Here is a 23,761-nt window from a genome sequence, read left to right as displayed (position 1 = left end):
GCTCGTTACATACACGGTGTAACACAAGGGACCCGAAAGATTTTAACCACGCACTTCTGAGGCCAAAAGAAGGAAAAAAAAATCTATGAGTTTAAGTATGCTTGTTTGAAACCGATGTGGTATAAAAAAGTAAATTTCGCAAAAAAAAAATTTATTTTAATGTATTTGTACATAAAAAGTTAATGTTATGCTAAAACTGGAACTTAAAATTAATTTTTAATTTTTTTTGTATAACCTTGTTTTTGCAAAGGTTACTTGTCACTTTTTGACATCTATCAATAAGGATATTTAGACTATGTCCCATAATGGCATCATAGCAATCAAAAAGGCGTTTTCCACTAAGTTACAATAAGAAGATGTTTTTTTAATTGGTAATATATCTGAAACTAGGCGAAATCCAGAAAAAAATATATGACATTTTAGTCTCTAAATGTGACAAGGAATACACTGCTTAAATCTTTCGGTTTCCTCATGTTACACTTTGTATACATAATACCTGTATTCAATCAATATTGTTACTTCCAGAAACTCACCACCCTCTAGCAAGTCAAGCAAATCCTCCAACAGCAACTCCTCGAGTAACTCCTCAAGCAACGGGTCGGGCGTGCAATCGGGCGAGAGTTGTGAAGCCCTCCTAACAGAAGACCGCGTGGACCGGCGGCCTCGGGCTAATCAACCCAAGTTCGAGGCCTACATGATGACGGGGGACCTCATGCTCAACCTGTCGAGGGTTGAGCATCCACACCACAACAACCATGTGCCTATGCACCGGACACATTACCATAGGTAAGCTTGTCGGGAAAGAGTTGCAACAACTTTCTGACCGAAGAACGCGTGGCCCGGCGGTCTCGGGCGAATCAACAAGTTCCAGGCCTACATGATGACCGGGGATCTCATGCTCAAGCAGTCGAAGTTTGATTACTTATTCACACGACAGCCCTCAATGTGTCAACTCGTATGAAAAAATTAAATAAGCATACCTTACCTAATATCTGTATATGTATCTTTCCTGTGGTTCAGTCAAGCGTTGATATTGACGTTGTACACTGCGAACAACACCACGTGATATAGGAATGTCTTCTCATACCACATGATACTGATGGCAGCGTACAGCGTCAACCAGAAACCACGGCCTCATAAAGACTAAAGAATCGTAAATTACATTGTTACAGGTACAATTCGACGCCAGCATCACCAATAGAAAGCCGGTTAGGCGGGCGGGAGGTCACACAGCGGCACAACTCCTCGCCCGACACCGGTCTATTGGGAGACCACTCCAACAAATTGTAAGTTGTTCTTAATAATGTCAAACTGGCCGATGTTAAATCTTATTGTAAGGAAATAAATTGAATGACGTCAGATTGACGGAGTGGATCGCATCGTATTAGAGATGAAATAATTCCAACCTTCTGTCTATAGTAACTATATTTGATATTAAAGTGGCAGCTGCCGCGATAGCCTTAGCGACAATTAAGGCTGTCATTTAAATATTGAATGTAACTACTGTATAGAAGGTTCAAATTGCTTTGACTCAAGCAAGAACCACCCCAATGTGAATCGTACTTTTAAAAGTTTAACCTTGCGGCTGTACAATTTATGCAATTATGGGGGCTCAAAAATACTAGGTAAATATCTCGTATATGTTCAGATGTTTTTGAGCGCCTTGATCGTTGAGATACATCTGCTATGTCAGTAAGCAATTTGAAATAAATACAAACATGTTTTGCCGTTTAAGTAGAAATTATTCTCGGAATACGTGTCGTAATTACACATTTGCATGTGTTTATGGGCGCGATAAAGATAATGGTAACCCTGGCCCCGAACTGTCATTTTCCTCGAGTGTTTTCTATAAGTCTAAATCACATCATTTACTTGTTATGTCGATAGAGCCTCAATTGATACCTCTCGCGTCGTTTTGGTTGGTTTATTTAAAAAATAATTGAAAAAATATGTATTTTTACTACTGAGATGTTCCATTTCTTGCAAAAAATGTCTACAAACATTTTTCGTGACAGCACCTCCATATAAAAATGAACTGTCATAGCGATCATCATTCGACATGAAATTTATAATTTAGTATGAGATCGAGTATTTTATACTGATTTGTAAACCTGGGCTATTTTAATATTGTTATTTCTACTCATAACCACGAGATCTTTCAATTCTAATAAGAGAAAAAAATATATACTGATATATTTTCATATTATTACTATTTTTTCATTGACTTTGACATAAATGTATGGAAATTTTGTTACACCGTTTTGTCTACTCGTATTTAGATTGGAAGAGCTCGTAATTCTGAGTAAAAGCATTATAATAAAAAAATAAAGGGGTCTGTACAATTTGAAATATTAGAAATGACCCACCTAGTTAAGTTTTTTGTTGCACAATGAATGTAAAATTTTAATTTATTTCAGATATAGTTCCCAACCCGCGTCGCCGGCCAGCGGCACGGCGGGCGCCGAGCTGCCGGCGCGCGCGCCGCTCGCCGTGCGGACCTCGCGCTCCGAGGACCATCTCCAGGTATAACATCTACACCGACTCCTTCCCTGTAACATACCCGTAGCGACCAATGCACGTTGGGGAACCTCCTGTAACCACTTTGTGGCCTAAATCGAAAACTTCAAACTTGACACTTCGAGCCTCGAGGTAATTTTATTAGGCTTATCACACTGATTCGCACGCTGCCCATGTGTAACCGAGAGAGCGTCATGCACATGTGTAGCGACATTCCACTCGCATGTGCAGATCGCCTGAGTCAGCGGCGATCAGCGAGTCAAGCGCGATGTCAATGTTAAACAAATGCAATCATATGCGAGAGGCTTCATACACGTTGCTCAAATCTCTTGGACCTCCACGTAACGCTGCAGAGCCTGCCGATTTATGTAGAAAACGTGCGTGTCCGATAATATGCCACCCTACGGCTTAAACTCTTGGACCTCCACGTAACGCTGCATAGCCTGCCGATTTATGTAGAAAACGTGCGTGTCCGATAATATGCCACCCTACGGCTTAAACTCTTGGACCTCTACGTAACGCTACATAGCCTGCCGATTTATGTAGAAAACGTGCGTGTCCGATAATATGCCACCCTACGGCTTAAACTCTTGGACCTCCACGTAACGCTGCATAGCCTGCCGATTTATGTAGAAAACGTGCGTGTCCGATAATATGCCACCCTACGGCTTAAACTCTTGGACCTCCACGTAACGCTGCATAGCCTGCCGATTTATGTAGAAAACGTGCGTGTCCGATAATATGCCACCCTACGGCTTAAACTCTTGGACCTCCACGTAACGCTGCATAGCCTGCCGATTTATGTAGAAAACGTGCGTGTCCGATAATATGCCACCCTACGGCTTAAACTCTTGGACCTCCACGTAACGCTGCATAGCCTGCCGATTTATGTAGAAAACGTGCGTGTCCGATAATATGCCACCCTACGGCTTAAACTCTTGGACCTCCTCGTAACGCTGCATAGCCTGCCGATTTATGTAGAAAACATGCGTGTCCGATAATATGCCACCTTACGGCTTAAATCGAAAATAAATCCAAAAATCCATACTACGCGAATAAGCAGATCTGACAGTTTACCCACTCTCCCTTGCGTCTTGAAGGGTCTGCCATCACACTACCATCTTAGGGCCTAAATCAGAAACTTACTCCCAATGATACTTCGCGCCAACTAACAAGCCAATCTGATTGCCGAAATGCGTCCTAAGTTCGCAAAACTAATCGTTAATCATCGTTACCTAGTTATCTAATTACCGCATTGTTTCAGAAGGAGTCTTCCCTGAGCGCGGTAGCAGTAGACATGGAGGAAGACGTGACGTCATCACTCAACACGTTGCTCGACGCGCGGCCCGACTCAGCCACCCCCGGGCCTCGCTCCGAGTCGGACCCCGTCCGGGACAGGTATCATTATTACTTGCACAAGGCTCTCTTTCGGATGTGAAACTTCTTGGAAAAAAAATATACTTTTATTCAGGAAGCAATTTTATGATACATTAAGCACAGCATTTTTGGAAGCTGATTGTATAGATTATCGGAGGTGATGACTACATACCCGTATTTGTTTTTTTTTTAGTTTGAAGAAATTAATTGGTGGATGACTTGAGTAAGCGAATACAAATCTTTATTAAAGAAGATTTATTAAAGGTTATTTTGATTTCTTTTAATCCTTTTACACTCGTTGTGAACGATTATTTTTATTTAAATATTTGGCTATTTAAAACACTCATCAGAGTCTGCAATTACTACATCAGTACATGACAGGACAGGGCACATATTTATCGGCCACAGTCGGCAATAACCGACACCTTTGTTTACAGTTCTAAATAAAACTTCAAGCGTTTTAATAAGGTTTAATATTGCTGGTCATACAATAGTTGTAGCAGTCGATATCAAACTTTTTTTGTTTGTTGATACAGCAGGATCGTGTGGACCTACAACGCCCCTGTTTCGTCGGCATCAGAGCGGACACACTGCAACGGCTCGGGGCACACATCAAATTCCACTTCCATCTCCGACGGCATGTCGCAGAGGTATCTCTCTCTTGCTCCACGCGAAAAATTTCACCAAATCACCATCAATGGCGTACTTATTTTACTTCGCCTTCCTGACACAACTTGTGTCGTTAAACCTTGTTGGGCTTTCCATAGTCTGGTAGATAACTATGGTTTATTTGATATGTAATGTCTATCCTTTTCATATAATTTCTTTCATGTTTTAGAAATTGTATGGAAATGATGATTGTCAGTCGTTTCTGTAGAGTCCCCTCCGCACCCAAGCTATATGAAATAAAGTACAAAAAAGGCAAAGAATTTAACAAATTTACCCCCTTATTCATAAAGTTAACTCGCCGCCGCCTGTCCCTTTCCGACGTATTGGTATGATGGAAAGGGACAAACGATTATTAGCGGCGTGTTAACTTTAGTAGACGTTTATGAATAAGGGGGTTAAGGTGCAAGGTCCCTTTTTAGGGTTCCGTAGCCAAATGGCATAAAACGGAACCCTTATAGTTTCGCCATGTCCGTCTGTCTGTCTGTCTGTCTGTCTGTCTGTCTGTCTGTCTGTCTGTCTGTCTGTCTGTCCGAGGCTTTGCTCCGTGGTGGTTAGTGCTAGAAAGCTGAAATTTGGCATGGATATATAAATCAATAAAGCCGACAAAGTCGTACAATAAAAATCTAAAAATTTAATTTTTTTTAGGGTACCTCCCCTACACGTAAAGTGGGGGTGAATTTTTTTTTCGCTTCAACCCTAGAGTGTGGGGTATCGTTGGAAAGGTCTTTCAAAACTAATAGGGGTTTTCAAGAAACATTTTTTGATAAAGTGAATATATTCGGAGATAATCGCTCCGAAAGAAAAAAAAATATGTGTCCCCCCCCCCTCTAACTTTTGAACCATAGGTCCAAAAAATATGAAAAAAATCGTGGAAGTAGAGCTTAAGAAAGACATTAAATGAAAACTATAGCGGACATGATCAGTTTAGCTGTTTTTGAGTTATCGCAAAACGTTTTCCCTTCATATTAAAAAGACTTACTTTAATTAGGTACTGATTATGCAAATTTGCCTATTTGTTAAACTCGGGTGAAAGGTACCATTTACTACACTTTAAGCTCCAGTTTAGCTTATTGTGACGGAAGAGTAACTACGGAACCCTACACTGAGCGTGGCCCGACATGCTCTTGGCCGGTTATTTACATGCAACTAGCAGCCTTTTGTAATGGTGATAAGGGTCATTATATCCCCGCAGGTCGTCGTCGCCCGCGTCGCCCACGTCGGCGTCGTCGTCGGCCATGTCGTCGCGCGCCACGCCGCCGCACCGCGCGCCCGCGCCCGCGCACGCGCCGCACAACATCAACCACCGCCCGCTCAATGGTAACACTACAAGCCCGTTAATGGTCTTCGCTTCGTGAGCGTCACATAATGTCCCCAACATTATTATACTACTTTACGTAGATCCCAACGTAACTGTGACAAAAAATTATCACATGTCAAATGTCCTGAAAATATATAATCTCGCTATATGCAAAAAAAAAGGTTTAATAATTAAACGATATATGTTCGCGTCATAAAGGCAGCCGCCATTCTTATGACATCATAATAACAGTCCAGCAACAATGTAGTAGATGAAATTATGTCTTTAATTTAATGTATTTTCCTTATATATCGATATCCATAGAACACGCAATTTGCCAATGTTAACTTCAAAATCACCTTCAGAGATCGAGTTTCCATTGAACTTTTAACCTTACCTAATGAGTATGAACATTGATTCGTATCCTTGAAATTTCGGAAGTAAGAAGTTTTAAAAATCTAACTCAATCAAATTCAATCGACTTGAAATATTATAAAATAATGACCTAAAAATCAACCAACCAATGCGCTTAAATATGTAATTTTGACATCTAAACCAATCATACTTATTTCAGGCGACATGAGTCTCTCCGAAGCCGTCTCAAACATCTCTAGCCCCGACTACCAAGACCAAGACGACATATTCGAAACCGGCCGTGAGTGCCCGCGGATGGAGCTCTCCGACCCCTCGGACTCCGACTCAACCATACTAGTCTCCGAACCTTGCCATAAGAGGGCTAAGTCTAACTCGTTCTCGAACGATCATGGAAGCGATGTGACGCTGAATGGGGATAATAATGACTACAGAATAGTAATACAGGTCAAAGGGCCGGATAAAGGAGGAAATGCGGAGAATGTAAATAATAATAATAGTTACGCGAATGGAAAGGAGAATGGACATTTACCGGAGAATCAGGGGTATCAGGTTTGTGTAACTGATCAGCTAGATTTATAAGTCCCTATTTTTAAATAGAGACCGGGGACTATTCATTAATTTAAAATTTTGACATTACGGCTGAGTTACATGTTGCCAAGTGTCAAGTATGCAACCGTATTAACGTATCTCGAACAATTAAGAATTTGATGATACCGCCAACATATTCATAAAGATGGACTTCTTAAAAGTTATATTTAAAAGCACCTGATATTCCAGTATTAATTTGTTGTTTGTCTCCAGGAACTCTGTAGCGGCTCCGACGTGGGCTCGGACGAGGGCTCGGACGTGGACTCGCTGCACTCCTTCCACTACAGCCCCAAGGCCGTCGACATCCCCTCCGCCGAGCGCCTCGCCAAACGGCTATATCACCTTGATGGATTTAAAAAGTCAGATGTGTCCCGGCATTTGAGTAAAAAGTGAGTAGATAACTAATAGCCGATAATGGCGACAACCCCTCCCTTGAACGCCTCGCAAGATGATTGTATCAATTCTATGGCTTCAAGAAGCTCGTGGTTTTCAAGCATTACACCGAAAGTCTCCTTTTAGTAAGTATGTAATAATAATAACCGAGGATGGCGACATCCTGTTTGCCGAACAGCTTTGTCGATTCGGGAGATTTAAGTCATTTAAATAAAGAATCGGATGTGTCCAGGCATTTGAGTAAAAAGTAAATTGATCCCTACCACTTTCTTTGCTTATGTGGAGTTGTCCCTGACTTGTAAAATCCAGGTATGGCAAATAATAAATAGGGAATTATTCTCTAGTAGTTGTCTTACAGTTAGACGTTTTTGTAAGTAATTTTGACTGGTGATTAAATATTACCAGTAAATGAATATATATACGAATAAATATTTATCACGGCTATCTCTTTCAGCAACGAGTTTTCTCGCGCTGTGGCCGAGGAGTACGTGAAGCACTTCGACTTCGCCGGTGCGACACTCGACGCGGCGCTGCGAGAATTTCTCGCGAGATTCGCGCTCAGCGGCGAGACGCAGGAGCGCGAGCGCGTTCTGGTGCACTTCTCGCGGCGGTATCTCGAGTGTAACCCAGGCTCGTTCAACTCGCAAGGTCAGTCGACAAACTCCTCTATTATTTAGGTATATCACCTACTTTTTGTTATTTTGTCCCTTCAACTAGGTTAGGTCAACTGTTGTTCCGCGTTCTACTTACATGCATGGTAAAGCACCTTTAGTGGAAAGGGCTTACAAACTACAAGCAAATGCATTATACCAATCCTTTTCAAACAACACCAAAAATGGCCAACAATCAACAAAACTTGACTTCGCTCTTCAGCTCAAATCTTTTTCTTCCTTTTTTTCAAAACAAAAACCTCAATTCCATCTTTCGAAAACCTTCCAATTTTTATTCAAAAAAAGTTACATTCTATTTTCAGTATATTGGTGTTAATACCATTAAATCGGGATTTAAAGAGTGTCCCATACGACAATATGAGTTATTTCACTTTTATAGTAGATTAAAATTTGGTGGCCCATGAGGGGGAGCAATTTTGGGACTGGGTCAATCCTCGTGGGATTGTTTCTAAATATTACCTTCTCGGTGCAGTATCACTGTTAACCACTGAAACTGTTTAAATGCTCAGTTTGTAGTGGTTGTACTTTTCTAATATTTTATTGTTACTAGCTTAAGTTCAGTTATGCGAGTTTTGGTAATATAGTTTATTATTTTAATGCCGAGTCATACTTTCTCTGATTTCAGACGCGGTGCACACCTTAACATGCGCAATAATGCTCCTCAATACCGACCTGCACGGTCTCGCATCCGGCGGCGCGTTCCGGCGGATGTCCTGCGCGGAGTTCGTCGACAACCTCGCCGAGCTCAACGATGGCGAGAACTTCCCGCGCGACACTCTCAAACACCTCTACCACGCCATCCGGACACAGCCGCTGCAGTGGGCGCTGTGAGTAACTGAAAGCATTCCTGTCATATTTTTATTAAATTTAAACAAAATTATGCTTCCAGCTACTGTCATGGAAGGCTGACCAGTCAGAAATTATTTAAAAGTGAATATATACGTAATTCTATTTTCTTTAGTAAAAGTCCTTAACTTTGAACTCCAAGAATCAACACCATAATTTTGATCGTTTTAGTTATTGAAGCGATGATGTTCAGAATAAAAGTAGATAGTTCGGTAAAAACTACGCTCATACCATATCCGTATCCGTTCGCATTTTCAATGAAATAAAGTTAAAAAACTAAACTTGCATTTCGTTCGTAGCGACACAGACACGCCAGCGGCGGCAGCGACGGCAGCAGCGGGCGCGGAAGCGACTCGAGCCGGCGCCAACCCGTTCCTAGATGTGCCCGATCAGTCACGTGCCGTCGAATACAAGAAGGGCTACGTCATGAGGAAATGCTGCGTCGACCCTAATGGCAAGAAAAGTGAGTATGCGAGACACATGGCAGCGGCAGTGGGCGCAGAAAAGACTCGCGCCTAATCGCGTACGCGTTTTTGGACATTCCCGACGTGACAGACGATTTGATACAATTGACCCTTTGATATGCCTGACCATCTATGAATGTATAATACTGGACAATGCTAAACGTACTTCAGTAATGACAATGCAATGAGCGCGCTCTACATTTTTGTTTTATTTTCAGCTCCGTTCGGCCGACGGGGTTGGAAGATGTTCTACTGCACGCTGCGAGATCTCGTGCTGTTCCTACATAAAGACGAACACGGGTTCCGACGCGGACAGATGTCTGATAATCTACACAATGCCATTCGGTAGGGTAATAATTTAACAAAACATCCCACAATAATACATTTTTATAAGACAATAAAAGTTCAAGCAAGGTTCCTTTCTATCAAGTGGTATCGAAAAGTGATATCACGTCTTGCAAAATCGATAGTCCGTCATATGCCCAAATATCTATATTTCTCTTATGAAAATATTCCATTTATAGCTATAATTATTCTGTTCACATAATTATAAATAAAATGATTATATTATTGCAGAATACATCACGCCCTAGCGACGAAAGCGACAGACTACACGAAAAAGCAGCACGTTTTTAGATTGCAAACGGCGGACCAGGCCGAATATCTCTTCCAGACAAGGTAAATTTCAACATTTTAGTCCTTTCATAAATATTTTAGCTGTTCTTTCTTATTTACCGGCATTTTTTTTGCATTATTCAGTTTTTTATCGGGCTTTATCTATTGTGGATTAGAGTAGGTAGCGCAGTATTTACGTTTCGTCGGTTTTTCATATCCCGCGTCAAAGAAAGCGCGACGATGAACATGTTTCCGCATTACGTCCTGTTCACTTTACCGCATGTCCCGTCCTCTTATTAAAAACCAAAACCTTCTAGTTCTTTTTAAGGTGCTTGGACTGGGTTTAGGAAGAAAGAAAAATGTTAACTTTTTTTTTGGTCGTTCACAGCGACTCAAAGGAGCTGTGTTCGTGGGTGGAGACGATCAATTTCGTGTGCGCCGCGTACTCCGCGCCGCCGCTGGCCGGCGCCGTGGGCTCCCAGCGCAAGTTCCAGCGCCCGCTGCTGCCCTGCTCGCACACCAGGCTCTCCATGGTAATGTGTACACCTCTCTCACTCTCTCTTGGTGCGCCGCGTACTCCGCGCCGCCGCTGGCCGGCGCCGTGGGCTCCCAGCGCAAGTTCCAGCGCCCGCTGCTGCCCTGCTCGCACACCAGGCTCTCCATGGTAATGTGTACACCTCTCTCACTCTCTCTTGGTGCGCCGCGTACTCCGCGCCGCCGCTGGCCGGCGCCGTGGGCTCCCAGCGCAAGTTCCAGCGCCCGCTGCTGCCCTGCTCGCACACCAGGCTCTCCATGGTAATGTGTACACCTCTCTCACTCTCTCTTGGTGCGCCGCGTACTCCGCGCCGCCGCTGGCCGGCGCCGTGGGCTCCCAGCGCAAGTTCCAGCGCCCGCTGCTGCCCTGCTCGCACACCAGGCTCTCCATGGTAATGTGTACACCTCTCTCACTCTCTCTTGGTGCGCCGCATACTCCGCGCCGCCGCTGGCCGGCGCCGTGGGCTCCCAGCGCAAGTTCCAGCGCCCGCTGCTGCTCTGCTCGCACACCAGGCTCTCCATGGTAATGTGTACACCTCTCTCACTCTCTCTTGGTGCGCCGCGTACTCCGCGCCGCCGCTGGCCGGCGCCGTGGGCTCCCAGCGCAAGTTCCAGCGCCCGCTGCTGCCCTGCTCGCACACCAGGCTCTCCATGGTAATGTGTACACCTCTCTCACTCTCTCTTGGTGCGCCGCGTACTCCGCGCCGCCGCTGGCCGGCGCCGTGGGCTCCCAGCGCAAGTTCCAGCGCCCGCTGCTGCCCTGCTCGCACACCAGGCTCTCCATGGTAATGTGTACACCTCTCTCACTCTCTCTTGGTGCGCCGCGTACTCCGCGCCGCCGCTGGCCGGCGCCGTGGGCTCCCAGCGCAAGTTCCAGCGCCCGCTGCTGCCCTGCTCGCACACCAGGCTCTCCATGGTAATGTGTACACCTCTCTCACTCTCTCTTGGTGCGCCGCGTACTCCGCGCCGCCGCTGGCCGGTGCCGTGGGCTCCCAGCGCAAGTTCCAGCGCCCGCTGCTGCCCTGCTCGCACACCAGGCTCTCCATGGTAATGTGTACACCTCTCTCACTCTCTCTTGGTGCGCCGCGTACTCCGCGCCGCCGCTGGCCGGCGCCGTGGGCTCCCAGCGCAAGTTCCAGCGCCCGCTGCTGCCCTGCTCGCACACCAGGCTCTCCATGGTAATGTGTACACCTCTCTCACTCTCTCTTGGTGCGCCGCGTGCTCCGCGCCGCCGCTGGCCGGCGCCGTGGGCTCCCAGCGCAAGTTCCAGCGCCCGCTGCTGCCCTGCTCGCACACCAGGCTCTCCATGGTAATGTGTACACCTCTCTCACTCTCTCTTGGTGCGCCGCGTACTCCGCGCCGCCGCTGGCCGGCGCCGTGGGCTCCCAGCGCAAGTTCCAGCGCCCGCTGCTGCCCTGCTCGCACACCAGGCTCTCCATGGTAATGTGTACACCTCTCTCACTCTCTCTTGGTGCGCCGCGTACTCCGCGCCGCCGCTGGCCGGCGCCGTGGGCTCCCAGCGCAAGTTCCAGCGCCCGCTGCTGCCCTGCTCGCACACCAGGCTCTCCATGGTAATGTGTACACCTCTCTCACTCTCTCTTGGTGCGCCGCGTACTCCGCGCCGCCGCTGGCCGGTGCCGTGGGCTCCCAGCGCAAGTTCCAGCGCCCGCTGCTGCCCTGCTCGCACACCAGGCTCTCCATGGTAATGTGTACACCTCTCTCACTCTCTCTTGGTGCGCCGCGTACTCCGCGCCGCCGCTGGCCGGCGCCGTGGGCTCCCAGCGCAAGTTCCAGCGCCCGCTGCTGCCCTGCTCGCACACCAGGCTCTCCATGGTAATGTGTACACCTCTCTCACTCTCTCTTGGTGCGCCGCGTGCTCCGCGCCGCCGCTGGCCGGCGCCGTGGGCTCCCAGCGCAAGTTCCAGCGCCCGCTGCTGCCCTGCTCGCACACCAGGCTCTCCATGGTAATGTGTACACCTCTCTCACTCTCTCTTGGTGCGCCGCGTACTCCGCGCCGCCGCTGGCCGGCGCCGTGGGCTCCCAGCGCAAGTTCCAGCGCCCGCTGCTGCCCTGCTCGCACACCAGGCTCTCCATGGTAATGTGTACACCTCTCTCACTCTCTCTTGGTGCGCCGCGTACTCCGCGCCGCCGCTGGCCGGCGCCGTGGGCTCCCAGCGCAAGTTCCAGCGCCCGCTGCTGCCCTGCTCGCACACCAGGCTCTTCATGGTAATGTTTATACCTCTCTCACTCTCTCTTCGTGTGCGCCGCGTACTCCGTGCTGCCGCTGGCCGGAGCCAAAATCGTGCGAGCTGTACGGTCTTAAAATTCTGCTCGTCTCCTCGCTACTTTGCTGGCGTCCAGTCTCATAGATGGTCTTAAAACACTAATTCCTATACAGATACCAATCGGTCACGGAACGGCAGACATATTATACTCGACGCGGCGGATCTTTTGCCTTGTATCAAAGGCGAGGTACACACGAGGCTAACGTGTGTCATTTTGTTTTAGCGTGAGCAACTAGCGGAACATGAAGAGCGAGCGGCGCGTTTAGAAGAAGAGTTGGCAGCGCTCAGGCACGCGCGCGACGGGCCCGCCAACAGGGACAAGGACCTCTACTTGCAGTATGAGGTATGGCGAGTTGATTTATTATCTATATGGCCTATAATGGTCCATTTATAAGCGACTTTAGTGAAATTATAATATATGTTGAATGTAACATTTAGTTGCTTTTGCAGGTGAAGCGGTACCGCACGTACGCGGCGGTGATGCGCGCCCGCGCGGGCGGCGCCAGCGCAGAAGCGGCGGCCCCCGCGCTGCCGGCGCGCGCGCCGCCGCCGCCCGAGCGCGCGCCGCCGCCCTGACGCGCCATGGCGGTACGTAACGTACCCCGTCCTATCCCTCCCGCCCTGACGCGCCATAGCGGTATGTACCCCGTCCTGTCCCTCCCGCCCTGACGCGCCATAGCGGTACGTACCCCGTCGGGGCGGGGATGCGATATCTGATTGGGCAATGTGAAAATGCTCCAACGTCTACGATAGCGTGTTGTATTCAATATCCGTGTCAATTCTCAATTCTACGCTACCCGAATGATCTGCAGCCATGAATAATGGCTGCGAAAGAATTCTATCCGATGGTTTTCGTGAGTTTACGTAATGTGTACGTTGCAGGTGTTCGCCGCCTGCGTGCTGTGACCCGCGCCGCCCCGCGCCCCCGCCCCCGCCCCCGCCCCCGCCCCCGGCCTGCTCGGCGCCCTCAGGAACCTCTTCTGCGGAACTGACGTCCTACTCTAACCATCCACCATTGGTACGCTACCTCCCATTCGGCAGTATACGCGACGGGTTGGAAAGGTCTTGGAATATTGACGGGCCGTTTATATCATAAGTTATAACTCGATTTCCACCTCTTTTGAAATCTTTGAGGATCATCAATAACTGAACAAAATAACCAAAAAAGTGGAAACTAACATATATATATACGAAATTTCTTATTTGAAAGAGTATTTATCGAAGTTCTAGGTTGTCTTCAGGATCTAAATGCGAAATAAGAAACTAACGATTTTCTAATCTTGCCTTCTTTTCTATCACTTTCCCATTAATATTATTCTTCTACTCGTCGACTGTAATAGTTGAATTATGATTTCGTATACCAAACTGTTATTACGTACTTTTTATGTATAGGCTCCCAACTCGACTATAATATTCATAAGCAAACGCTGTAGTCAACTATAATGAAATTGACCAGTCACGGGCGCCGCGATCCAGTGGAAAAAACACCAACGCGCGACTAATTCATGAGTAATATTCATATATTATGCACGCATTGATGTCTTTTGTAGTACTGAGATACTTACCGAATTTTTTTTAATTATTTAAGTTTTATAGTATGTGGAAAAATTATTGTATACAATTGTGATAATCAAGCTCATCAATCTCGTACCTTCATTAGGCCACTCAGCAAGCTTCGTGGCCTAAACGTGGTACTCGACTGAAAAGCCCTCTATTATATCACGATTGTATAAAATACTGTTATTCATTATTATTTAATAAATTATTAAACTTTGTTTACATCACAAAGGATACTCGCATCTTTGAACTTTCTAAGACAAACTGTATCAAATCTAAAATGAAACAAATCTCTTCTGTGCCATTAAAATGTAAGTTATGAGAACGTATAATTGCGATCTCCAGTGATTTATATTTAAATCATGATGAGTTTGAGCGCAATTTCTCTGGCAATAAGTTGAGGTACAATTATATCAAACATTGTATCGAATTTTCAATAAAAAAAATCTAATTACATTACCGCAGAGCCCAAGCCAATATTACAAACCTTTACAACCAATCGGTATATCCAAATGAGAGGTTAAAATTCATCCCACCTAATTAGATCGTGACCAAAAATATAAATAACGAATAATCTGCGACCCGAACGCGACCTTTTATTCTAGCGACCTAGGTATAAAACATTTAGTTTATGACAGCGATTTCAATAGATACTAGCTTAGCTAGTTCTAGTTAAAATAGCCCTAAGACCTTTTGTAACTAACAATTCTCATTTTGCGAGATATGATCACTTTACTTTTTTGATCAGAAAACTGTGGCATAGTGTCTTAGAAATTATTCTAAACCAGCCAGCCCAGGTTAATCTAGCCAAATCCGTTGGCGAGAAATTCCTGACACGAGCGCGGTTTTCTATTGTACACTACTGTTAACTTTATCGATAAGTAGCGATAGCTTTTATTCCCACCAGCCAAAAGCAGATGGTATGCTGGTGCTGACAACTTTAAAAAAATATACAGTTTTGACCGAGTAACATGACCTGACATAATAGTACATTACGATACAAGTGCAAAGAGAAGGATATTCGTAAATAGTGGCGATAAATAAAAACATTATAACTTTCTTCTATTTTGTTCTATATTTCTTGCTATATTATACTGCTAATTACCGCACTAGGGCGGTAAAGTAGCACCATTTGTACTGTAAAAAATAATGATGCTGTTACACTGAGTTGGTCACCGAAAGCCTTCCAAAATCCTTATAGATCGTGTTATTCACGACGACGTGTGCCTTGACTCGTATTGTCATGTAATTAAAGGTTAGATTTGACAAATCTGCGCGTCATTGTGGATGACACGAACTATAAATATCTCTATTTCAACAGCTTTCTGAAAAACAAAGAAAAAGTTAAGTGATCTTATACAAAGCACAGAAAGGCTATAATACTGGTTTATAGCGTTTTATAGTGCCTACTATAGCCCTTATAACTATGTAAACTGTATGTTAGCAACACGCAGGCCGCATGCCCGGCCAGTCCATTCTAGTCGCACGCGTAGCCAAGTGCAGTCAGAAGTAGCTGAGCGGACGAGGATCTTAACACAACTTGTTATGCCCTCCTTAACAAAATCAAAACTGTCATTTTTCCTTTCACCAGTAACTTCACTTCAGCAAAAGGTGCTTTTCGAGAGTAAATACACGATTTAAGGCTCCTTTAGACCGTGCGAGAACTCGCATGCGAGTTTCATTACATTGCGGTATTTGATCGGTCGGCGAATTGGATGTAACCTCAATAGTCCGCAATGTAACTAACATTGCATTCGAGTTCGTGCACCGTCTAAATGAGCCCGTATTGTAAAAAAAACTGTCCAAATACTCCAAATAATTATGGTATGGCTTCAAGCCCTACAATATTTGAAGAATTCCCTCGATTTCTCCAGTATCCCATTACCAGATCCTGACGTGATTACAAATGGGCTAACTTTGAAGAATACCCGTTCAAATAAATAAATAAAAACACCAAAGATTTGTGTACGTTTTAGAAATCGTTAAGCCTTTGACCGCCAAAGACGTCAACTGACGCGCGGCTACAGTCCAATATCAACTTTCGTGCATTGCGACAAGGTTCACGATGACGTGCCGTGCACGATATACATTCAAGGGGTTAATATAAAAGCATATTCAGATCATTATAGACACTTAGGAAAAGCGTATGCTCAGCAGGCGACGCAGCTCCACGCAACGCAAATTTTGTAAAGTATAGAACGTCCTTGCGCTGCACCGTGCATAGCTAAAGGAAATTCCATACTTTACAAAATGTGGTTTACCCTGCGCTGCGTGGAATTGCGCCGCCTGCGTCCCAGCATACGCTTAGCCTTAGCTCGCTTAGCTGCTATGCTGATTATGCACTCAGAAGTCTTGTAACCTATAAGAAGCCAGTCTAATTTTTATTTGTAAAATAATAGTGTAATAGCTAGTAAACTAACACACAAGTTACTGGGCATCGCGGTGTGCTATTTGTATTGGTAAAGCTGTTGTCTGATGATCAAAATGCATACAATTGCGGTGCGCATCCACAAAAACATGACAAAAATATGCGTATAGTTTTATTTTATGTCAACGGATAATAATTAAGAAACAGCATCAAATAGTGTGTTATGCCATTTATTACAACTCTTTCACGTATAAATAAGGATTTGTTGTAATAAATTATGCAACTTACTGATTGTAAGTACATTTAACGCGATTAGTGGTGACAGAACTATGGAGTGTGGAATTAAAAGGAGTGAAATCTCTTATGGTAGAACTGTTGCAAAAATGTCCAGCTGTCAGCTATAAATAATAGTTCCAAATCTCTCCAGAGTAGCGCTAGAGTAGCTAAGAACCTAGGGCGTTATTGACGGAGTGAAGTGCGCTGTCTATGATTTGATTTTTTTTCAAGTAATCTAGGTATTGTAGCGCCACCTATTTAAGGTTTTTTGATGACACTTTTTGGTACATGGAGATTCCATTCCTTACCTCCACCTTCCATATACAGAACAGGCTAGATGTCAAATTTGTATTAATGGTATGAATCGATCAATTTTGTTTTTAGAATCAAATGTCTATATGGGACCTATTGCATTAAAGCAATACAAAAGTCAGAAATGATAGTCAAAAGTCCGACAGTCGACTCGCGAAACGCATCATCCCACCTTGAAATATGGAAAACAAGCAAATTGCGATTTTGTCGGTGAAATGTTGCGTTTATGTATATAGTTGCTATACAATCTTTTTTTTGATATAATGTAAGGGAATCGAATGGTACCCTTACTTTTATTACTTTTTGGATGTTAAAATAGCCTTAAATTTTGAAACTTTCAGGTCCTGTATTTTTTATCATTTCCATACATTATTGCGATAAATTGCAGGTTTGCTCTTTTTTACTAGATTTTATTATCAAATGCAGCATGTGTCACCATGCCTACTGACGATAAGCGTTCGTATCGTGGCATTACTTACAGTCTAAATTAGCCAGCCAAAAAACGACCTTGAGGTTTTTCATTTAGAATTGAATTTTGATTGTAATTTTGAGTCAAAGGTTAAATATAGGTGGTACAACTTAAGATGAAAATGCGTCAATTTTGGCAATGCACTGCTGCCGTGAGCGTTAACGTCACCAAACCACGGCTTTACAATCCCTAAATTAACTTAAATACTAGGTCATATCTAAATCTAGAATAATCGCTATCGGTCTATTGTTAATGTAGCTTAAGTGGGCGGTCGGTATCGGGAGCCTCCGAACTTCAACCTGCTTTAAAGGCATCATTCTAATTCCGACTGTAAGCGGCAATGTCACGCTAGCACTCTAAATTGAACCGTAATGGTATAGGTATAAGGCCCAGTTTGAAGTGAATGGGAAAATGTCGCGAGTGTCACTTTGAACGAAACAAGCAATTATCAACTAAGCAAAGTGGAGTTCTAGGATCAATTAGATAAATAAATAAATATTTGGGGACAATCTTACACAGATCGACCTAGCCCCAAACCAAGCAAAGCTTATACTATGGGTACTAGGCGACGACATACATACGTATATAGATAAATACATATATACATAGGAAACACCCATGAATAAGGTACAATAATATCTGTGTTCATCACACAAATAAATTTACCTATTACCTATTTACCCTTACCGGGATTCGAACCCGAGCCCATAGGTAGGTTAAGATTATGCACATTTTCATATTTGTATGTAAAGTCGACGTCAAAGATATGTTTATACTTTGCACTTTCCTCCTTAATAAGCCGAATTTGTTAGACAATAGCTTGAGTGTTCTTTATCTAATAGTCATAGAATTTGGCAGGGACGTAGTCCCAATATTTTTTTTGTGTATTTGAACATGAGAAAGGTGATAAATGATAAGTTGAAGATATCAATATGTAAGTTTCAGTCCAGGTCATACGGGGTGAACAGCAATTTATCACAGTTAAATTTAGAGTACAGCGGACTGCTCAGGTTCGCAGTCGGAATTGGGATCACACCTTAACCGTCACACATCGCCGATAAGACTGATATCAAACGACATTCCATTGCAGACAATTGACAAACGGGGCTCCCAGTGGGTAGGCGGCGGAGTTTTACACATGTACAGGTTTAAATATTTTAAAATATGTAATATCATGGATTAAATAAACATTTTAGACGCTCGAAGTTGAGCAGTATATAATAGTGTTCACTTGTAACTGTCAAATATCAATTCTTCGTTGCGCCGACTATAGGTCTTCAAAAGCGAGGTAGCTATGGTTATCAGCTAAAGAGAGACCCACCTATATTGCTTTCTCATTCCAAAAAATACCTGCTGCCTGCTACCGTGAGTACTAGGTTGTAGGAGTGGATTTGACGGTTGAACTAGTAGACTGCAGGGCTCATTGTAATTTTCGGCAGCTACAGTTTGAAACTCTATATACTAACTTATAACCATTTTCAGATTCAAGAGAATCTATATTGTTAAGATTACGTACCTAGTTTCGATGATTCAAAGAATATATAAATTATCTTATAGATCACACGTCAGAAACCAACCCGGTAAGAAAAGTCGGATAACTTTGCCGTGCAGCGCCTTCTAGTTCCGCTACCAAAATCACGTATTTACGTATTTTATACTGCTCAACTGCGTACGTCTACTTTTCAATTTATCTATGGTAATATCGAATCATCTAGTCCTGTCTTCCTGGCTATTGATTGCTTTTGAATGTAATCCTTGAGGCCAATTCGAACTTATATTCCGATGTCGAAATGATGTCATTTTGTTATCATTCACGATAGAAATACGAGTGAAATTCACGCGCAAATTATAACAAAATAGGATCATTTTGATATCTCAATAGTTCGTATTGCCTTTCTTGTGTGTATCATCACAGCTTTGGGTATATGTAAATTACTTATTTATAATTGCGACGTCAATCTCATATTTCATGATATTAATTGATGCTAGCTTACATCTCGGAACTTTGTATATTTTCTTTCTTTAATGACAGATAATTTGAGTACATTAATTTACCTGATAACATTCTGTCATTCTTAAAAGATAAGAAAATATAATATCCTTATTGGCATGTAAACAAGGCCCTTACAAAGTAAGATTGTATCGTATATGCTAACAAGGATTGAGATCGGTTATTAATTTGTATACTTATATTGTATAAAATGCGTATTCGTAACCTAGCGCCGCGTATAAACTTGGTTGACGGCAGTCGCTACGCTTACTTAGGTGACGTTTATCATACTATAAGTAGCTTTCCATATCAAAATATACTTTATGGTGGTTGCTATAAGAAACATTTTGATATCGAATGCCTCAAATAGACCAGAGGCAGTAAATAATTAAGATTCAATATTCATGAAATGTCGCGTTCATCATTGTACTAGATGGCGGTATTTAGTGAGCTCTCAGACATTTATTTGGCATGGCATGCAACTGACGTTTATTTATTTATTCTGACGTTTAGAACATGAGTTTCCAGTCGCAGGAAGACAGATAAATTTGCTATTCACAGATTTATTTAGAGCGTAAGAAATAAACTTTACAGAATGAAACCGAGACCCTAATATCACGCCATCAACAATGATAACGCAACTTTATAAATGAAAACTGCCTGTCTGTATTATTCACTCGTCCCTGTATTAACATTGGCTTGTTTGTGTACTTTAAGATCGTTGTCATTCCATTTCTCTTTTGTTACTATACTCTCACTTGTAACCGTGCCCGCGGTCAAAGTAGCGAGATGATTGGTATGGGGAGCGTGCAAGAACTGTAGGGGGCAGCGCAGAGGTCCCTTTTTTATTGGTGCAAAGTGTAAATGTCATGTTTAAGTTTCCGATTTATGCCACAAGGTGGCAGAATCTACAACGCACAAGGGAGTGTGCGTGTACTGTAAAGAGCAGCACCTTTGCTATAACCGCGAAAATCAAAGTTCGTTCATTGCGGGCATTTTTATCTGTGTGTTAGTGAGAGTAAAAGAGAAAGATATATTTGCGGACTGTTAACCACTGCATTAATAAAAGTATCCGGTTCGAAGGACCATGTTCAAGGGTCTGACGGGCTTATAGCAGAAAAACTCAAAATAAAATATATGAGACGTGTAATCTGTCTTGTGGTACAGGAATAAGTAAAGTGACATGCAAATTTTGACAATATCTTAAATAAATACGAGAGGAGATTGACCTCTGTGGCGCTTTGCTATAGTATTTGCGCAGGCGCTTCATGGATCTGATTTTGACCCGAACATGCCCCCGGGCGTTGAAAGCTTGTCTTTCAACCCAAACTGCTTGATCCAGGAAGCAAATAGGATGCAACGAAGAACCGCTACTCCAATTGTGGGTTAATTTTATGAATTACGGTGGTGTACTTGAATGTCATGATGAAGGTCCAAAATAATTTCATATTTTTCTCAACGAGCACCACGGCGTCAATTTGCAACGGTTGAGTGTGTGTCATCCAGCCTCTAGTAGAAGATTCCAGAACTTCTTGTTTAACTGGCTTGATGTCGCATCTGCTCGACCCTGACGGGGTGTGAGTGGCCAAAGACATCTGCGTTCCTTGAGGACATGAGTTGGTACCGACGTTAGAGGACGGACAACGAGGGAGTGGCAGCAGCATCTTCAGGGCGCGACGAAACGTGAGTGGTGGGAAGTGGCAACCAAAACAGTGTTGAGTTCATTGACGAGAAACATACTTTTACAATACCCAGCACTCATTTAAACAAAATGTGCTCGACTTTACCTCAGCTTCCCAAAACCTCCTTAATGTCAGACACGCGGAGCTGACATGAAAAGTAATGTAATCGTTAGCTGCAGCGTTAGCTTGCAAATTACAGCTTAGGTAACCAAGACTCATTGTATGCACTCATAAATGATGCACAGAACAAATTAAGTAATGAGTAACCCTAACAAATAGGTATCACTGGTTAAGTCTGCTGCTAGCAGTAACCAAGTGTACTTAGTATTGAAACATACAAAACATGGCTATCTGACACCTTCACAAGTCTCAATCTATCAGCCAATGTACACTAATAAGTTCATATATTTAGGACCGTAACAAATAATAGCTAAGCTAGCTTATAGTGATAAATATAAATACCGAAACACTAAGATTTCCCTTTAACGTTAAGTTGACATATACCTAAGTATGAGAATATTTACCTTCTTGTCTAGTGAAAAACTTAGTGAAATGCTTTCTATTTGATTTCCTGTTCGAGGAATGATGAGATTGCTTAGTGCAGACCTTCGCAGGCTGCTGGAACCGCGTGAGTTGGGTTCGAGTCTCATCGTCAAGCAATTCATTACTAGCGCAAGAGGTGACATTTGTAAAATAACAATTAATACGCGAAGGAGCCGATACCTGACCGCTGTTTGTTGGGCCTGCGACTATATACCCTAATTTAGTCTCAAATAGTATCGTCTGCCTATCACTTAATTCAATTTTATGTGACCCTAACAAGTTCCAAAAGAGATCAGCCCCAATTAAAAAATCAACCTCGGATGGCTTATAAAAGTTAGGGTCAGCTAAACAGATGTTAGACGGAATATTCATTCGCGATATATCCATCTGTTGATATGGCATCTCGTCAGTTATAGATGGCAAAACAGAGCAATTTAAATAAGTCGAGTAGGTGTTATCTAACGATTTAATTGGCACCTGGCACATTTTACCTACGTGAGACTTTAATTTGTTTATGCCTGTAATCGATTTATTTACTCGATTAGTATGTAAATTTAACTGCCGACATATCTTCTCAGTCATAAAACAAGTCGCACTGCCATTATCCAAAACTGCCCTGGCTATGATCTCGCGATTGTCATGCATATAAAATTATTCAATTTAAAATACAATTTTTATTTAAAATCCCTAGTAATAATTCCTGTTTAAAATAATCCACAATACAAATAAATTAAAGATTATGACTAGTCTCGAGTGAATAGAATAAGCGTACCTACACGAATAGCGGTAAATTAACGGTCAGAAGTTGCGTTGACAAAAGCAAGTTATTTAAACGAAAATCAATTCAATTTATTGTGAGTTTCAAATAAATAAAATAATTAAGAATTGACTAGACGAATACCACATTTAAATAAATACAACGAACTAAATTACAAATTGATCTGACCTTAATAAATACCAATACACTTTAAACAATAAAATATTCACTAACCTGGTATTTCCACCATAAATCCTACCTAATTATACCTTAATAACGAGTGCTGGACCCTAACAACTCCTAACACACTCAACACTGCTGGATTCCGATGTCCTGGTGAATTTCTTCATCACAGCCTCGGCTGTCGTAATATCCTCAGTGATAAGTTGGTAATTTATAGGTATTTCCCTTCGGTCCTCCTATAAATGCTGGTTCCTTCAATTATTTTTATTATTGCAGTCCGGGTATAATTGAATGGTCCACACGAACCGGGTATAATTGAAGGAACCAGCATTTATAGGAGGACCGAAGGGAAATACCTATAAATTACCAACTTATCACTGAGGATATTACGACAGCCGAGGCTGTGATGAAGAAATTCACCAGGACATCGGAATCCAGCAGTGTTGAGTGTGTTAGGAGTTGTTAGGGTCCAGCACTCGTTATTAAGGTATAATTAGGTAGGATTTATGGTGGAAATACCAGGTTAGTGAATATTTTATTGTTTAAAGTGTATTGGTATTTATTAAGGTCAGATCAATTTGTAATTTAGTTCGTTGTATTTATTTAAATGTGGTATTCGTCTAGTCAATTCTTAATTATTTTATTTATTTGAAACTCACAATAAATTGAATTGATTTTCGTTTAAATAACTTGCTTTTGTCAACGCAACTTCTGACCGTTAATTTACCGCTATTCGTGTAGGTACGCTTATTCTATTCACTCGAGACTAGTCATAATCTTTAATTTATTTGTATTGTGGATTATTTTAAACAGGAATTATTACTAGGGATTTTAAATAAAAATTGTATTTTAAATTGAATAATTTTATATGAATGATAATCTGCGAATGTATGGTCTTTGTTAATAGGTACAATAAGATAATAGTTTAGTATATTTTACACGAATCAATCAATTATTTACATTTTATTCGTGATTTCGAATTATTTATTATAA

General features: G+C 42.8%; 1 protein-coding gene across 1 annotated transcript in view; it reads left to right on the top strand.

The window, feature by feature from the left end:
- Positions 1 to 16,282, top strand: part of LOC133520774 (PH and SEC7 domain-containing protein) — a 60,148-nt gene extending 43,866 nt beyond the window's left edge. Inside the window, exons 5-21 of the mRNA XM_061855432.1 lie at positions 526 to 786; positions 1,173 to 1,286; positions 2,418 to 2,523; positions 3,782 to 3,915; positions 4,431 to 4,544; positions 5,756 to 5,880; positions 6,435 to 6,784; positions 7,037 to 7,212; positions 7,671 to 7,864; positions 8,513 to 8,714; positions 9,033 to 9,196; positions 9,416 to 9,542; positions 9,774 to 9,875; positions 10,201 to 10,345; positions 12,855 to 12,974; positions 13,082 to 13,219; positions 13,514 to 16,282. Coding sequence (XP_061711416.1) covers positions 526 to 786; positions 1,173 to 1,286; positions 2,418 to 2,523; positions 3,782 to 3,915; positions 4,431 to 4,544; positions 5,756 to 5,880; positions 6,435 to 6,784; positions 7,037 to 7,212; positions 7,671 to 7,864; positions 8,513 to 8,714; positions 9,033 to 9,196; positions 9,416 to 9,542; positions 9,774 to 9,875; positions 10,201 to 10,345; positions 12,855 to 12,974; positions 13,082 to 13,207 — 2,560 coding nt within the window. The 3' untranslated portion in view covers positions 13,208 to 13,219; positions 13,514 to 16,282. The remainder of the gene's footprint in view (positions 1 to 525; positions 787 to 1,172; positions 1,287 to 2,417; positions 2,524 to 3,781; positions 3,916 to 4,430; positions 4,545 to 5,755; positions 5,881 to 6,434; positions 6,785 to 7,036; positions 7,213 to 7,670; positions 7,865 to 8,512; positions 8,715 to 9,032; positions 9,197 to 9,415; positions 9,543 to 9,773; positions 9,876 to 10,200; positions 10,346 to 12,854; positions 12,975 to 13,081; positions 13,220 to 13,513) is intronic.
- Positions 16,283 to 23,761: the final 7,479 nt, after the last annotated feature.

Source organism: Cydia pomonella, chromosome 8, assembly GCF_033807575.1.
Source record: "Cydia pomonella isolate Wapato2018A chromosome 8, ilCydPomo1, whole genome shotgun sequence".
In the NCBI taxonomy this organism is placed as follows: Eukaryota; Metazoa; Arthropoda; class Insecta; order Lepidoptera; family Tortricidae; genus Cydia; species Cydia pomonella.
This window is presented reverse-complemented; position numbering and strand designations above follow the sequence as displayed.